At 34.7% G+C, this 18,087-nt stretch overlaps 2 protein-coding genes across 2 annotated transcripts; one reads left to right on the top strand and one right to left on the bottom strand.

Moving 5' to 3' along the window:
- Nucleotides 1–103: 103 nt before the first annotated feature.
- Nucleotides 104–4,478, top strand: LOC128167888 (uncharacterized). Its single transcript, XM_052833856.1, has 2 exons — nucleotides 104–221; nucleotides 1,989–4,478. Exon 2 carries the CDS (start codon nucleotides 1,995–1,997, stop codon nucleotides 3,696–3,698), a length of 1,704 nt encoding a protein of 567 aa, XP_052689816.1. The 5' UTR covers nucleotides 104–221; nucleotides 1,989–1,994; the 3' UTR covers nucleotides 3,699–4,478.
- LOC128165970 (collagen alpha-2(V) chain-like) lies at nucleotides 4,467–13,250 on the bottom strand. The gene is made up of 10 exons (XM_052830897.1): nucleotides 13,156–13,250; nucleotides 12,837–12,899; nucleotides 11,300–11,770; nucleotides 11,052–11,080; nucleotides 10,549–10,847; nucleotides 6,218–6,312; nucleotides 5,746–5,790; nucleotides 5,093–5,563; nucleotides 4,937–4,965; nucleotides 4,467–4,603 (listed from the first exon to the last, which is right to left on the bottom strand). The coding sequence occupies exons 1-10, from the start codon at nucleotides 13,223–13,225 to the stop codon at nucleotides 4,484–4,486; spliced, it is 1,692 nt and encodes a 563-aa protein (XP_052686857.1). The 5' UTR covers nucleotides 13,226–13,250; the 3' UTR covers nucleotides 4,467–4,483.
- Between the last annotated feature and the right edge of the window lie 4,837 nt (nucleotides 13,251–18,087).

Below are 18,087 nucleotides of genomic sequence, written 5' to 3'. Positions count from 1 at the left end.
GTCGGTAACTATTGTTTAGGATCCGTAAACTATAGTTAACAGTCGATAAACCTAGTTTATCGACTGTGAAACTATGTTTAGCTCATTTTTGTGAATTTGGCGCGCCATAGGTCTGACCCACGCCAGGAAGAAGTTTTCTAGTGTTGAAGTCTATAAGCCGGAATTGAACCAATTCGTTCATTAGTATCCCATATGTACAGTAAACGAGTGCAATTAAGAAGGTGAGAATAGAATAATCATTTCAATTTCAGATAAATTTTAATTACATGTAAAAGCATTTAAACCGAAAGTTGGTTTTTTTTTACGAAATAAAACTTCCTTTCAGGTTAAAATTATTTATTAACGCAACTTGTCAGGCGAGGTATCTTAAAGAGACAAGTGTCTGTGCATCCATTGCAAATTTATTAACACCACATTTGTTTAGATAAAATGCGGCGCTTCATCAATATGAGTTCACAAACATAAAGGAGTTTTAATGTTTAGTCTATGCATTGCGCCCAAATTGCAAGAATACATAGCGGTTTTATGATAAGAAACTCTATGGAAAATAAATTTTATACCAGCAAGTATATGAGGTAAACTATTCGTTTTTAAATCAAAGACGTCGGAAATCGAGATCCGTTGTACACATCTATACTATTATATTAAAATAATATACTCGAATTTTTGGGCTTTAATACCGAGAAATCGGAAGAGTACTGTCTTTTGTTTATATATTTTAAACATCATTGGTACTTTAAGATTACCAATTTTTTTTTTTATTTTTTCTCAATCAAGCTTTGCTAGTTAATAATCAACGAAAATTCCTTTAAAAAATCCGGTAATCATCTGAGTTTTTTTTTTTAATTTTACAAACTTTCGCACGCGCATTACATTCACGCTAAATCACGGGAGGCTCTTAAGTTTATGTTTCCACAATGATAAACTCAGAAACGATAATACAAATACGTCTAAATTTTCATTGAAAATTTGTCATATATTCTGTTCATCAAAGGAAATACGGGAGATAACTCTTACTCAGTGCATTTTTAAATATGAAAAGTCCCGAGAGTTCCAAATGTCAGCATGGTGTGTAAATTCGAAGCGAGTAAAACAAAGTTGGTGAATAAGTGTTTTAATTAATTCTTCATTTATATGAATTAAAGTTTTAGACAAAAGGTATTTACAGTCTCAAAATGGTTTGTTATTAATAATTTAACTGCTATTTTCAATGCAGCTTTATTAATTTTCTCCAAAATCGTTTCGGAGCGATTCTGCAATATTTTGCTACATTACGGGTATATGAGACCAGGGAGACATTTTAACTGCTGTGAAGGCCTGTCCCGAGAGACAGATTATTCTAACTAAGCAGAACGCATTGAAATTGATAGCAATTATTGTAGGCTGAAAGCCTGGTTATGTAAATGTCAACATTACGGTGTGTCGATGTATCTATTTCGTAAATGTCTGGTATCATATGCAATATGTCAACCCGTGCACGCACGTGTCAAAATCTAGTGTAATTTAAGTGATTTCTTATCATATTTTACACAAGCGATATTTTATTTTATGACGCGTCATGACAGGTATGTACGCCCTGCTCGGATAACATAAGACGACCGACGTGGCATATCTTAATGAAACTCCTACAGGGGCCAAGCCCGTTTTCTATTTTTCCGGAAACTGCTGCTGCTTGTTCATCTTTTTCTTAATTTTAATTCCAATGATGCTAATAAGCAATAAGAATTCGTCGAGCGGACAGTTATTTTTTGTTTGTCTAGTAGTTTGTGTTATATGTCTTTGAAACTATTCTTACCGTCTTTGCATGCACGTAATAGAGTGGCAATATTATTGTTTACTCGTGACTAATTATTTAAATGAACGAGTCCTTGACTTATCACGAACAATCAACTAACAATTAAAAGCTTTTGATTTATATAAGGAAATAACTTATTATATCACTGAAGATATAAATCAGACCATTAATATAAACATAATCAATTTTTCAGTCTTGAATGATGGCATCTAAAAATGAAGCCCAACATTTCGTGGAATGTGATTTGTGTCCGGAACCAGTCTCATTTTTCTGCAGACGATGCGGGGTCAAACTCTGTGACCCATGTGTCCTAAAGCATCTTCGCGTAAAATCTAAAAACGGTCATGACATTGTAGATTTCGTCAGCAAGGATGATGACGACACATGTCACTGTGATTCCCATCCCCAAAACGATTGTTCCGCATTCTGCAAAACTTGTGATGTTCCGATATGCATTCTTTGTGTTTCTATCAAGCATAAATCGCACGAAATATCCGAGCTGTCCGGTAAAATTGAAGAACTTTTGAACGTTATTGCACGAGAAAATGATCGACTTCAATTATACAAACAAGAATTAGAACGAATTCTGGAACATACGGCAAAACAGTTGTCCTCAATATCCTCGTTTTACAAACAGAGGAAAGATGAAGTTACAGCACGGGGAGAAGAATGGATCAAATTGATCGAGACGACCATGAAGAAACTTCACATGGAACTGGATGACATGCAGAAAAAGCACGAGGATGTATTACTTAAACAAAAGATAGAATTCGAAGAAAAGATTCGAAAACTTGATGAAGTAAACGGGAAAGCTTTAAAATATCAGAAATCAAAAAACGTCACAGATATGCAGACATTTATACCAGCCATTCAGAAACAGGAAACACTCATAGAGTTCTCTCAGTATTCGTTTCCAACATTCTGTGAATGTGAAATTGATGCAAATGATTTGCAATTTTATTTTGGATACGTTGAAAAATTGCAGGAAAAGAAAATCTCGCTCAATGAAAAGAAATCTAAAGAAATTGAATTTTTTGGGAAAAAAATATTAAAGATACCAACGGTTGCTTCTGTTGTAGACACCGAGTTTCCTGCTGCTGATAGTGATGATGATGATAATGATGAAGGTAATAATGATGAAGATGATGATGATGATGAAAAAGGTCGTCTTTATGACATGGCCGTAACTGATGATAACAGAGTGTGGATGGGAGGAGAGGGCAGAGAACTGAAGTTGTTTGATCTTCAGGGAAACCTCCACCACACCGTAGGCATTACTGACACAGTAATGTACTTAAGTATGTACAACAAACATGTCGTTTACACTGATCATAATGATGGCGCCGTGAAAATCGTATCTGACGCAGACACTGTGGAGACGATGTTCACTACCGGAGACTGGGAGCCGTACGGCGTCACAAGCACCGCGTCCGGTGATCTACTGGTCTGTCTCCGTAAAGACGATCAGTCCAAAGTCGTCCGATACAGCGGTACCGGCACCGTGCTTCAGGAAATCCAGTACGACTCGCAATGTCAACCCCTGTACAAAAACGCTGTATACATCTCTGAGAATGTCAACGGAGACATCATTGTTACTGACTGGAAGAAAAACGCAGTCATTGCCGTCGATAGATTAGGCATATTCCGATACTCATACTCGGGGCAGGACAGTGATTTTGATGTGTCTTCAGTCGCCGCTGATTCTGTCGGTCACGTCATTGTTACTGACTTAAATGGTGACAAAATTCACATGCTGGACATGGATGGACGGTTTCTGAGGTACATCATTCCAGAGGAAGGGATAAGTAGACCAAGCGCCGTGTGTATCCTTGGTCACGGTGAGATGATGGTGGGAGAGTGTATGTCTGGAATTGCTAAAAGAATCAAATACTTTGATGAATGAAATATCAATTTAACAAGTATTCAGCAATTTGAAAAAACATAAAAAAAATTTAAATTTTAGATACTGACTTTAAAAGAACAGCATAAATACAATTATGCAATTAAAGTATAATTACATTTGTGAAAAATGGAGAAAAACATTTTTTAAAAGATTCATTTTCAATTATCGACAAAAGTTGTGAAAATCTGGAAAAAGCATGAAATGACGCAATTATATATCCTTAACTTGATTTTTCTAGTTAATTATTTTTTTTTGAAAAAGGACGACTTGACACATAAAATTAACTAACTGCAGGAATACATGTATTTGTTGATGGCTTGAAAATGGTTTTTACACGACAACGGAATTCATTTATTAATAAATTTGGATTTCTTTTGCTTTGCATGGCTGAGCTTTAAGTACTCTACATCAGGTATTTTTGGTATTGCAACAACCGTCGATGTTATAATTATTTTTAATGCTTCTATGATATCATATAAGGAAAACTGAACACCGGTATAACACAATGTACAACTGTCAAATCATAAAATAAGAATTCAATGACAATTTCGTTTAGTCCCATGGAGACTGATTATGGCAAACATACACCAGCATGTGATTTTAAAATAAAATGTTAAATGCTGTTTGCCAACTCACGACACACTCTGAACTCTACAACGGAGAATACTATTAAAATGGTAAACAATACTTTATTTCTGCAGAAATTGACATTTAAACGTCTATAAAACGTGAAGTAGCAGTATGACTACATACAAGGAGAGAAAAAGAACAGTGCTTTGGTGTGTTTATTCGAGATTCAGTTTAACATTGAAGCCTATGGTTGTTTGTTCCGAAAACGGATCACTCCGCTGGAATCTCGTGAAATCTCGTGAAAACCTCCGGGAATATATTATTTGTTCTATTTCCTAGAAAAGACAATGATATATAATTGTATTACTGTTTTAATTTTTCTCTAACTAATGTTGACTCAAGATGCAAAAAGCATTTAGTTTCCATTCCGGATATTTATTTTATAATATGTATCAATGAATATTTTTCCTTTTAAAAGTTAAATTGGTCAAAGAAATCGTTATTTCAATGATATGTTTATATAGATCAGACTCACTTATACCAGCTGTTTTATAACGCTCGATATATTTTTTTTAAGTTTAATCGACTAACCCACATAAAATGTGTTTTAAAGCATTAATAAAATAAATATTGTCTACATACATGTATATCTTATGAATTCATATTACCTCGATTCTGAACCTAAGCCTCTTGAAGTCTAAATAAATAAGAAAAGAATTTTAAGTTTCGCCTAAGAAAATGTCATAAACGATTTTACAATTCATATGTATCATAAATGATGCTTTTTGAAAAACAAACACCATTTATTAAAATCAAAAGCTTACTAAAACCACTGCAAACTTCGGAGCAGCTCCGAGATCTTCCAGGCAGTCCGGGTAGCCCGGGATTACCATCTTGTCCTGGCTGACCGAATCGTCCAGGAATTCCCGGATCCCCCCTCTGTCCCTTGGGCCCCCTGTAACCAGGTTTACCGTCATCCCCGTCTTTACCAGCTTCCCCCGGAGGACCTCTTGCACCCGGAAGTCCTACATCTCCAGAATTCCCTATTTGTCCTTGTTCTCCTCTATCACCCCTGTCTCCTTTATCCCCACTATCCCCTTCCTCCCCTGGATGACCAGCCTGACCGTCTTCCCCAGGTAACCCCTTGTCTCCAGGGTCTCCTTTCTGCCCCTGGTCACCTCTGTGGCCCAGATGTCCCATGTCACCTGTTTCCCCATGATCCCCTCTGTCGCCTTTCATGCCTCTCGGTCCAAGTTCTCCTTGATTTCCGGGAACCCCGGAAGGACCCATACATCCTGATAAATAAAACAATCATATAACTCATTTGATATTTCACTTTAGTTAAATTTACTCACTTGCTCAGTCTGGTAATACAATTTTTATTCTAGTAACTAAAGAAAGATTCAAAAGGAAACGAAAATGCGTAAGAAAGTATTTTATTAGTATAATAAGATTGAATAAATGATTGTACTAGTACCTGTCGGGCAATCTGAAAAATCACCAATTCTTCCAGGCAGGAGGCCTACAATAAATATAACGTTTAATTTAGAAAAAAAATTGTTATGCCGCAGAAAAAAAATAATTTTCTTCGCAAATGATCGTTTTATTTTGTGGTTACATGTATATTAACTTTCAAACATGTACATTGGTTTTCAGGAAACTAAATAAGAATTCAAGCGAGATTTCATCTGTGTCCACAAAAGAATACCGTTGCCGTTTCCATTAAGCAGGCCTTTGATTTTGTGATTTGAAGTCCATATAATACACAGTCCAATTTAAAAGTCAATCGGCAAAAACTGCGAATCATTTTGATCATAATGGTGTGAGCTCTCTCTTGCTAAACAGCGGCGTACTTTTCAAAGAATACATGCCATTTTTTTTTTATCCGATTCTTACTGAAACCACTATACGAAGATGACTGCATTAAAAGTAACGTGTTAAATACTAACCAAATTCAGAAAGGCCTCGACTCTGTACCACAAACAAGACCAACACCGCACTGATCCACACTGGACGAATCATTGGGACTTTCTGAGACGCGTGTTAACTACACATCGAGTGACTTTGGACTTAAATGTTTTCTTAGATCAGATGATACGACTAATAGAATTTTTAATGATTTTCCTTTTTAAATGTATATATATCTCGATATCGATTTTATCAAACATCTTATGTACTAATGTATTATAATAACATATGCGCGTATCATAAACGGATGCGCCTTTTTAATTGATTCAGGAAATGCATCATATATATGTATTTTATTAATCATTACGTCCGCACTATGATTTTTTTTAGTGTAATCTCTTATTTGATTTTGTGTTAATTTTTTAACTTGCGTTTTGTTTTGTTTGATTTATGCAAATTTTTTGTATATTTCTAAAATAAATTTTTGTAACTCATAAAATGAAATGCAACTTTTAGTTTGATATCAGAAAACTAATGATAACATTCAAAAAATTGAGAAAATGAAAGTTTGACAATAGTCATATCAAATTATGACCAAGGCCTTTAGAGCGATTGTCCATTCAAAACGCAGTTCATATAATTTTGTAATATATAGCAAAATGCACTAATCAGTCCAAACTGTATGCTTTCTATTGATGTTCAGTTTAAGTCTGTTTCATGGTTATTAGATAAAGCTTTCTTAATTGCCTTTTATTGATTTGATAGCTAATTGAACATATTCATTGATTAACGATATTATAATACGTAAGACACATTTCATTAAGTGTTTCGATGTAAGATTAGATCTTCTTTTAAGATAAAATTCAGATATGATATGTTATCTAAGTGAACCATTTAAAACCTCTCAGTAGTGAGGATATAAGAATTCCTTAAATGTACCGTACAAAAAAAAAAACAAAAAAAAAAAACCGAAAAAACAAACAAACAAAAACGAAAAAACCGCATGTGCATTTTACGCGGTGCAAGTCCCTGTCCGTACAGCCGGTATACATAAAATTCTGGTGATAGAAATTATAAATTAAGCTTTATAGTTAGTAGACGTTAATTTCATACACAAAAAATGCTTGTATTGTCTTAAAAATAAAAGGGGAAGGATCATAACTTGTAATATTAATTTGTAATTTTGATCGTCGGCAATGACAACCAATATTTACGATGATCTCCCATTTGGCCGTTTAGGACAGAGATGTGCCAACTCCGTACCATGGCCTCGGACGTTCAATAATCTTCGGAGAAAACATTCTGCAGTCTACATTTACAAATTTCTCTGAATTGAATCTTAACCTCTCTTATTATTGATATAAAAGTGAGTAAAGTATCTCTAGTTCATTATGTGGCATACAAGAGATATACGTACATCTAGCAAAGGGGTAGTCATTACCGAAACATAGCCTCAGACCCCCTCCGCTCCCCTGGCAACTTTAAATCAGCTGACCTTTAATATTTACGTTTAAAAAAAAACAATTCAGGTTAACACAGCGTACTTGTATAGATAAACTTAAAAAAAAAATATTTTTGAGAAACAAAAGGTAGTAATTGAAAATATTTTACACTGCAGACATGTGATGAACATCATAGAAAAATTTTATACGATATGTATTCCTGTGAAAACTGGCTTTATAGAAGTTTTCCACGCATCCGCCGGGTCGCACTAATACCATGTCTTTTTCGTAATTTTATATAGGTATTTACTTTTTTAGTCGAATTCGTACATTTTATATTTTTTGATGGTTAAGCTACCCGAGAAGACTGCTTTTCAACGAACCCGTAGGAGGAGGTCAATATTCTCCTCCGAGGGTACCTGAATCATCATGTTTGGTTTATGAAAATAACTAATTTATTAAGTTTTATTATGGGAAATATCAAAAATATGATGAAAGATTTATGCGTTATTGAGAGTATGAATAAGTATTTACATATGTGGGTAAATTGTCAGCCAATAGAAATGTGTAACTTTTCTTTTCAAAATGTGTGCTTAAGGAGTTTGGCTCCTGAAATAATAGTAATGTTAATCATCCGAAAACCTCTTGGATATAAAGATGGGAACCTAAAATGTTCATTTATTTTATTTGTGACCCATGTCACATGCCATTTTGGGAAATATAGGGCCCCAAACAGAACTGATAATTTCCCTGAAATTTTTGCTAAAATTTGACATGGAAATTCATTATTTGAAGAAATCAAACAAATATATATAGTTTCAACTATGATTATAATAAAGTATGAAGTTGAACACAGGTAGTGACTATAAATGTAAAATATAAGTCAAAGTTCTTCTTGCTTTACGGGTGGCTTCAAAGGCCAGTACATACTGTAATGAACACAACAACGGATGTTACAAAATTTTGGAGTTATCAAATTATAACGCAAACTAAAAAAATTATAGTTATGTAATATTTCCAAAACTTTGCATACAAATAGACATACATTTAATGTCTTATTTAAAAGTAAAACCAGTATGGGTCACATCTAAAAAATTTGAGATATAGCATGAAATAAGCTGATTTTAGGCCAAAACTGAAGTAATTTTTTTCTTAACTTTTATGAAATATAAGCTTAATATGCCAAAATATATCGATAGAAATTTCAAAATATTAATTAAATATCTATTTTAGAGCATCATGAATATATCGTAAAACACAAACTATCTATAAGTTTGGTCTGCGCTGAAAATTAAGAAGCTAAAGTAACAGTACTCTATATCTACTGAGTTATGAAAATTGTTCATTTCCCTCTTGAAAACCTTACGCCACAAAATATAGTCCCTTACTAAACTCTGTAAAAATGTAATTTATTTTTAAACAATTTTATTCAGTAAAGTTTAGTTATCACTATAAAATATAAATAATTATACTACTAGAATTAATATGTGATGCAGAATTTCAGACTAGAGGTGACCCAAAATGGCTACCCAAAACCTACGGAGCGAACCTCTTTAAATTTAATATCTCTTTGTGTTTAACTTTTTGGGAATTTGGAGCATGTTTATGCATCTTAATTTGATATAACTGTGTACCTCAGTTGAAAAGAATTGACAGCATGATATTCTAATAAGAAAAGTTAAGACGAGGAATAGTTAACTTAAGACAAACCAAACAAAAAAAGAGTAGAATAAATTTATATAAAACGTGTCACTATGCTTCTGTATATATATTCACAAGAAAACCTTGGAATTACCGGTCACAACATGTAAACAAGATTAGAACCAACAAATATTTCAAATTATAATGATTTAGGTACAATTGTATTCACAAAATCATTTTTAATGATGAAAGGTCGTGCGTCCTCTAAAGCCGGTGATTATCTTGTTCTGTCAATGTGTCCGTCGTGTTACCCGTCCATCATGTAACACCGGAGACAAAGAACCATTTTAACAAGAGCTTGGACTTTGGGTTCTTATGTCAAACAGCAATATGATATAGGTCTGTATATTCAATTGCTGGCAACTCAGCCATGGCTCTTTGAAATCAACATAATTTGTTAAGACTACGCAATATGTGCATAGTTCTTTCAAAATCGGCGTCATAATAATGCTTGTTCGGTGTAAAATTATATGAAGTTACGTCCTACCGAAACTTTTAAGGTCTTCTAAAATGGTTCTAATATGTGTTTAACTAATTAACAATTTTTAATTGTCAAAGAGTCCATGACTTATTATGGACTCTTGACAATTAAAAAGTGTTAATCAGTAAAATACAAATGTGTTTTCGGTATTTTCCCCCTAAAAACTCAAGCTTGTTATGAAATCTTGCGATGAAGGTGAACCCAGATGCTTTACGTATATCTTTGTGCAATTCAATTTTTGATATTCAATTTCTGATATTCAAGACAAGGTTATATATCCGGAGATCCCCTCGTTTTAGAAATAAAAGGGACATTTGATGATAATCTGAGGGGTAAACAATACGTTTATTGACAAACTCGATAACGGGCCCAAAAATATAAAACATAACACAACTACTAACTCAGATGGTTTTGCTAAAAGTTTTATTACTTTGCAAAAGCATTTTGTGTACCGTGAACCATTAATATGGTATGTACTACATAACCTTTTTTTCGGAAAGAGATGCAAAGAGATGCACTAATTTGCAAACTCATTGGCTCACCTTAAATGCAGAATATTTATATATTACATAAGACAATCGTTTCGTAAAACAGGCAGATGGATAGACATTGTAACTTAACAGTTTGGAATGCATAACAAAAGTCAAATATCTGTTGAAAATTGTATTTTAATATCAATTTATACAACCAGTACTGACTCAACGATCAAGTCCACCAGGATAGTCTTCATTGCTACCCCCACCATCACAATGTTGAGCCGCCACCGGGAGTACCGCCGCCGCCACCGGGATTACCGCCGCCGCTACCGGGATTACCGCCGCCGCTACCGGGAGTACTGCCGCCGTCGTCGTGAGCACCGTGACCACCGTCGCCGTTACCACCGTCGCCGTTACCACCGTGACCACGGTCGCCGACACGGTATTCGTCAAAGAAACTGTCATCAAAGGCCCCACGAGACCCAAAAATCTTGTGTAAGAAACCACCGGTATCTCCTTGATGCTCGTTACCAGGAAAGAAACTTCCGAAATGAAGTGCACTTTCTAAATTCTGTAAAGAAAAAACCCGAAAGACATTTGTTTAGTGATTTCTTAAAAAGAAAAATATTGTAATGAGTTACTGTTTTGTTTTATAATAGTTAATTATACCATTATATCAATAAACGCAATTTTAAACTGTTAAAAATGTGACGTTACATTAATTTCAAATGTAATATTACAATACTTATTTCTAATTGAAAGCCATAAAACTTACCCGGACTCTTGATTCCAATTCAAAAAAGCCTTTTGAAAAGTAATGATTATATTAATTAATAGCTGTAAAACTGAAGCTTTTCTAAAGAAAATTGATGTAGAAACTAATTTTAAACAAACAAAAGAAATTGTTTTGGATTTTTTTATATTGCTAAATGTCTTTGAAACTAAGGTGATCGATAAAATGTTTCGTTTTTAAGGCTGCATTTATATAAACAATTATTATAATGAATTAAACGTGCAACCTACCATGACTATCACAAGTTCCAACACAATTTCCGGGTCTTCCGGGGATCCCCCTTGGACCAGGGTGACCGTCTAATCCCGGATGTCCGGAATCTCCGGGAGATCCAGGATCGCCCTTTTGTCCTTTTGGTCCCCTTGATCCAGGATGCCCGTCTTCGCCATCTTGACCTGGGATTCCCCTTTGGCCTCTTGGTCCACTGGGTCCTGTTTCCCCCGCCACCCCTTGCGGACCACGTTCCCCCTTATGACCTTTGTCTCCTTTATCGCCTTTGTCTCCTTTCATCCCAGGCGCCCCATCTTGACCAGGATGTCCTTTTTCCCCCATGTCGCCCTTTTCCCCTTTTTCTCCTTGGGGACCCGGATCTCCTGGATGTCCTTTTCCCCCCTTTTCCCCTTGATCTCCCTTTTCACCTTTCGGACCTTGCTCACCGGGTAACCCTGTAGGTCCACGCCTTCCGGAAGGACCAATGCAAGCTTTAACAACAAAAGAACTATATTCGGTATGGTCAAATTTCTGCCCCAATTTTAAGCAATTCTTAAATTCTATCGTATAAAAATCAAATCTTTATAAATCATAGAACAGAAGATGCCTATCATTTTAATCTTGATTTAAGTCACCATTGCTCATTCGCTGTTTATTTATGACGTCACATAAATGATTCAATTCTCGCAAATTTGCAAACCAATGAAAATATTGTCATTTTTCTTTATATTTTGCATTCGGAATTATAGAGCGCAGGTCTGCTCAAGTACGAATTTAACATATGTTTTTATTCATATGATTATACACATCATACTAAAAAATGGTACTTGAGCAAGCCTGCACTCGATGTTTCCCAGTCGAAAAATTGTCGTATTTTTGCTACAAACCATCAATTTTACAAAGTAAGACTATCTTCATTATGACGTCGCTGTAGTGAAAACCTCTTACACATGTATTTATTAATGTTACTTAAACACGTGGTAGTGTTTGTTTATTCTTTACATCTATTGGTTGTTATTATTGTCACCTAGTCAGGTGACAATATTGGTATTCATAGCACGGGCTATGAATGACCGTGAAAGTTATTGTGTACTAGTAAAGCCATTCGAAGGCTCTTTTTCGTGCAGTCATTTAAGTCCCACCCACCCGCCCTTTGCTTCATATTGTATAATATATAGATGTATCCACTGTCTAAAATTTGCAATTTTATTTTGTAGATGTGGAAGATTTGATTAAGAGAGAAAGAAATTTTTGTTATATTGAAATTAATTAAAACTGCACTTTCAGAGCGCTTCACATCCTACTCACGAGTTTGTGTTTATTTCATAAATATTTTATGTTCGTTTGAGTGAAACGAATAAGAACATAAACTTATTTTTTATTTCAACTATCTTCCACCTTATTTTTAAAGCTCTTTATAAAACTTTAAATTTGGGGGCAATAAAATGCATCATACCGCACATAGTCCTTTCAGACAAAAACATTCAGTGAATAATAAACTTTAACTATTTGGACATGGATTTTAATTTTATTTCCATGTAACAGTAGATGTTATACCTTTAGGACATCTTGAGAAGTCTCCAAAGCCATGATCTGACGGAGCGGTAGGGGGAGACGGTCCTGTAAATATTTCAAAACGATATAAGTTATACGAACAATAATTTTTTTTTACCAGTTCGATAGTTAAACATTTACAACCTGTAAAATAAATGCAATGTATGAATATCAAGTAAAATACACATCATACATTTATTGCTTCATTAAAAGTTACTTCAAAGATGCCACTTCAGTTTTCAAACTTTACAAATCTCATTTATTTTCATGTGTTTTTTGGAAGTTGCTTTCTTATAAACAATAACCTAAATGTCATACTTACCAAAACCAGAGAAACCTTGACTACCGATGACTATAGCCAAGAGTCCAAAAACCAAAGTTAGGCGCTGCATGCTTAGTGTAAAATGTAACTTCTGCCACAATTTACCAGGTTTTTATACGATTTGCTTAATGGGACATTAATTGATGATTAAGGCATATAAAAATGAGTTTTGATATCATCTTAATATATCTATTAATTTTCATTTACATTTTGTGATTACAATCTAGACTCTAATGTGTCCTTCAAATAAGCTACTCTAGATCTCGTAAAAGATGAATAATTCATCCAATAAAATCATGTTTATTATTGAACATTTTACCCTTTTGAACTTCAATTAACATTACAAGGATAGGGACGAAATCAATCCCATTTTTATCTTTACATATAAATGCATGTATTCACTATTGAAAATACCTTATCATTGAAAGTAAAAATGTAACATGAGAATTAACACTGTCTAACGCTATCTTTGAGATAACAAATACTACAAATTGATAATGGTTTTATTTTGTTTTTCTTTTTACATGTTTTTATTAAATACATAAATAAATCAATAGTAAGTGAATATATACAAATGAATAAACTGTACACGTTTAAAAGCACATAAACAGCAATAACGGTTAATCTACGTAGAATTCAATAGTTTGGAATTTGTCAAAGAATACATGTACATCCGATTTTCAGAATTGAACTTAAAGGGACTTGGACACGATTTGAGATCAAAGATTTTATTTTTATTTTTTATGTATAAAATGGTTTACTGGTGCATTTTAATTGATTGACCAAAATATTGAATGTTAAAGTCAAGTTACAAGCGAGATATAGAGGCAAGAATTGATTGTTATGTAAACAAAGCTCGAGTCTAATAGTTGTTTACAAAAATTGAATTGTAGAGAATTAACATTTCTTAGACAAAATGACATGTAGAAAACATTTTAAACATGTTTCCGTCTCTTTGCCATCCCGGCATCAGGTACCCCCCCCCCCCCAAAGGATACAGTTGTTAATACGGAAACGTATGGAATCCGGATAGGGCCATGCAGTTCACTATCGCATCATCGCACCATCGCCGTTTGAGTAGATAGTGCGATGGTGCGATAGTGCGATGACGATGATGCGATAGTGCGATGACGATGATGCGATGGTGCGATAGCGCGATAACGATGATGCAATGGCACGACAATGCGATGACGATGGTGCGATGGCACGATAAAGCGATAGCGCAATGATGCGATGATACGATAGCGATAACGCGATGGTGCGATAGCGATGACACGATGGTGCGATAGCGATGATGCGATGCTCTATCGCGTCATCGTTAGTTCTTTATCGCGTCATCGTCATCGTGTCATCGCACCATCGCGCCATCGACTTTTTGCGCATGCGCCATTGAAAGGAGAAAAAAGCGAAAGGCAGTGAATATGTGAACGGATTTTATATGAGAGGTTGATAAACTTGACTCTCTAATAATAATTAGGTATTACAAATTAGCTTTACCCTTTTGCTAAATATTTAAATCATAGGTAAATAAATAAAGAAAACAATGCAATTAATGAAAACCACATGATTAAGGCATGGATTCAAATGGGGGGATGATAATTCTCATTCAAATTAATTAACAAACACATAATTATGCTTTACATATTGAGCGAAATAAGATTTAATTCCAGTAAACTTGTGAGCTGTTAGATTTGTTAAATTGATAAAGAGTGTGTCTTTAATATTTTTAACCAGTACTTTGTTGTATGACTAACAAGGGAAAAGTGCGTACTCTATATTCGTTGTAATTGTAAGAGTTACCTCCCTTTAAATATTTCATGACTTGTGAACATAATATGAATTATAATATTGCAAAAGTATTATACTTTCATTTAGATTTAGATGGGAATTATGTACAAGTTAATTACTTAATAGTTTTTTTTCTGATGATATATTTGCAGGATTTATATTTATACATCAACAAATACAAACATCTGCATGTTACTTCGTCCTTAATAAATTTATTTCATCTCCGGTCCTACCCATTGATAATATTTACTAGCATCTCTTCGTCATCAAACGCCATGTTGTGCAATGGCTGCTGGGAATATAATCCTTCTTATGGAAAGTCGATAGAGCGATGCTACGATAATACGATGACGATGACGCGATAAAGAACTAATAACAACGCGATAGAGCATCGCATCATCGCTATCGCAACATCGTGTCATTGCTATCGCACCATCGCGTTATCGCTATCGTATCATCGCGTCATTGCGCTATCGCTTTATCGTGCCATCGCACCATCGTCATCGCATTGTCGCGCCATCGCATCATCGTCATCGCACTATCGCACCATCGCATTATCGTCATCGCACTATTGCATCATCGTCATCGCACTATCGCACCATCTCACTATCGACTCAAACGTCGATGGTGCGATGATGCGATAGTGAACTACATGGCCCTATCCGGATTCCATAGAAACGAGTACAGTTGATTGTATAGTTGAATATACAGTGAATCATTATAGTGTTTAAACGCCTCGTAAATCTTTGCTGTAAAAACCACGGCGACGTGCATTATTTGTCGCAAAGTATCAAAGTGTTTGCGACCTTTGAAATCGCGTCCCGCGATACTTTCGTTAGTTGATCATATTATGTCCTTGGTTGTAAATAAACGCATATAAAGAACAATTAGTACCATTAAATTCTTTATGCAAAACACCATCACCAGCCCCATATGTGAAGAGATGCAATTTGTTTACATGTAAAATGGCGACTCTCGATCTCGATTAAATTTGACATACTTGATTTTCCGAGGTCTGTTGCGTGTTCTGGGGAAAATCTGAGGCAAGTAAAGAGACAGTATCAGTAGCAAAGTGCATGAAGAATAATAGAATCATTCATTATTACGAGTGTGGGATAGTGAAATTCCACCGAGGGAACAAGATTCACTGTCTAGGACGAGGCTGTGCCGAGTCCTAGACCGTGAATCTTGGCCCCGAGGTGGAATTTCACTATCCCACACGAGTATATAATGAATGATTATTTTTCTCGCATTATATTACCTTAAAAAATGATGTTTGACAACTTTCTGCTATGACGTTCAAAAGATTACTTTCGGTTTATCCCCCCGCGTGCTTCAAATAGTGCAAGTCAAAATGAAAGCATACGACAGTTTTTTAAATTAAAAATATGATAAATTATAATCAATTAAACAATATGATTACTTAATGGATGATTTCAATGCACCATTTCGCATTTTCCTACAGCAGACATCGTTTGTTTTCGTTTTAAAACGGCGTAGTAATACACAGTGTAAGACAGAAAAATCTCACACTGCTGTCTCACACCGGACAAACCGATCTCACACCGGTGATAATGCGAGAATGTAATGGTACTAATTGTTTTCACAAAATTTGCGTATACATAAGGTTAATCAACCCAAAACTAGCGCACGTTTTTGTGCACAATAAATACACCATTTTTTTTCAATAGGTGGCACTGTAGCTCCCAGGTCTTCCATCCGATTTTTTTCAGACCGAGAGCTACAGATTTGCAGCTAGTATAAAAGTCTTTTTTATTCTTTCCGCCGCCCATAGTAGCGACACTGCATAAAAAATACATAACCTGTGTTAACGGGTAAATGTTTTAATGCAATGATCGTTACCTTCATAGTCTGCATGAGACATCAAAAATATCATTAAACAGTTAATGGTTGATCCATAAGGAATTAGAAATCTGTAAAAGACAGCATGATAATATCAAGTCCATAATTTATGACGACTTCAATTAAACTAATATTGCGAAAGAATATAAAAAGAACGAAATACATTTCATCATTGATCATCTACAGCCATGCTGAGATTGACCTGGACTCTGGTTTTCCTTGCGACGAGAGAGAGAGAGAGAGAGAGAGAGAGAGAGAGAGAGAGAGAGAGAGATCCACAAACGCCAATTAATAGACATTATAAATGGTTTATTATTAAACATAGTATATTTGAAAATTGTTGGGATTTGTCATTAAATAATGACGCTATCGTAATTTCAGTTGGAGGAACGTTTTCGACGCCAGCGTTGCCGAGCTGTCCTCTTGGTAATGTTGTCTTCAAACATTATATGCAAAACATAACATACTTTTTTCTTGTAAGGTTTTTATTTTCATTTATGCAATTTGGCACATTAATCTTTATTATTTGATAGAGTTTTCATTTTTTTTTATCTTGAATTCAATGTCAAACTTCCTCGTCATTCAAATGTAAATGTTTTCTTTCTAATTTTTTGTTCAAAGTTGTGGATCGTAAAATTAACGTCACTGTAAAGTAAACTATAAAAATAAAATTCTTTACAAAAATTAATATCTAGTTACTGCTGATTGAACAAAAAAATGGTTATGTTTTGTTTATAGACGATAACATTGTACAATCTAAGAGTTGGAAACAACAACGACAACAACACCCCCCCCCCCAAAAAAAAAAAACACCCCAAAACCAAAAAAACAAACCAACAAAAAAACAAAGCTAATGCTTCATGGGCGTGTAATGAAAAGGAAACCGTTTGGTTTCGTCACCCATTGCTTGGGTTTGGTCAGTTGGTGCGATGAATATAAACACAACAATTTCAGAAAGATTGGTGAAATATTGTACACATAATAGTTTTTGATTTTCCAAAACATATTTAAAAGCTTATTTTTATTATTAATAGCGAATGCCAATTGAATGGCATAATTAATTCAATGATATCCGGCTCGAAATCGGGGCGAAACTTAATAAAGGGCGAAATAGCGCGTAATCCTTTGTGTTAAGTTTGTTTTGTGAATAAAGTTTCGCTTAAATGACCGGAAATAAAATTTGATATAAAATCAGACCAAGCAGCTTTAAGTTTCACATTTAACAATCCTCATTTTGTATGTTGATGGTCTGTCTTCCGACCATAAGCCTTACAACAACTA

The sequence above is a fragment of the Crassostrea angulata genome, chromosome 10, assembly GCF_025612915.1.
Source record: "Crassostrea angulata isolate pt1a10 chromosome 10, ASM2561291v2, whole genome shotgun sequence".
In the NCBI taxonomy this organism is placed as follows: Eukaryota; Metazoa; Mollusca; class Bivalvia; order Ostreida; family Ostreidae; genus Magallana; species Magallana angulata.
The sequence above is the reverse complement of the archived record's forward strand: the minus strand, read 5'-3'. Positions and strand labels throughout refer to the sequence as shown.

Excerpts from the sequence above, each read along its gene's own strand:
- LOC128167888 (XM_052833856.1), top strand. The coding sequence starts at position 1,995 with ATGATGGCATCTAAAAATGAAGCCCAACATTTCGTGGAATGTGATTTG.
- LOC128165970 (XM_052830897.1), bottom strand. The coding sequence starts at position 13,225 with ATGCAGCGCCTAACTTTGGTTTTTGGACTCTTGGCTATAGTCATCGGT. Across the intron at positions 11,771-12,836 it reads CTTCTCAAGATGTCCTAAAG|CTTGCATTGGTCCTTCCGGA; the intron begins GTATAACATCTA and ends TTGTTGTTAAAG. Across the intron at positions 11,081-11,299 it reads TGGAACTTGTGATAGTCATG|GCTTTTTTGAATTGGAATCA; the intron begins GTAGGTTGCACG and ends ACTTTTCAAAAG.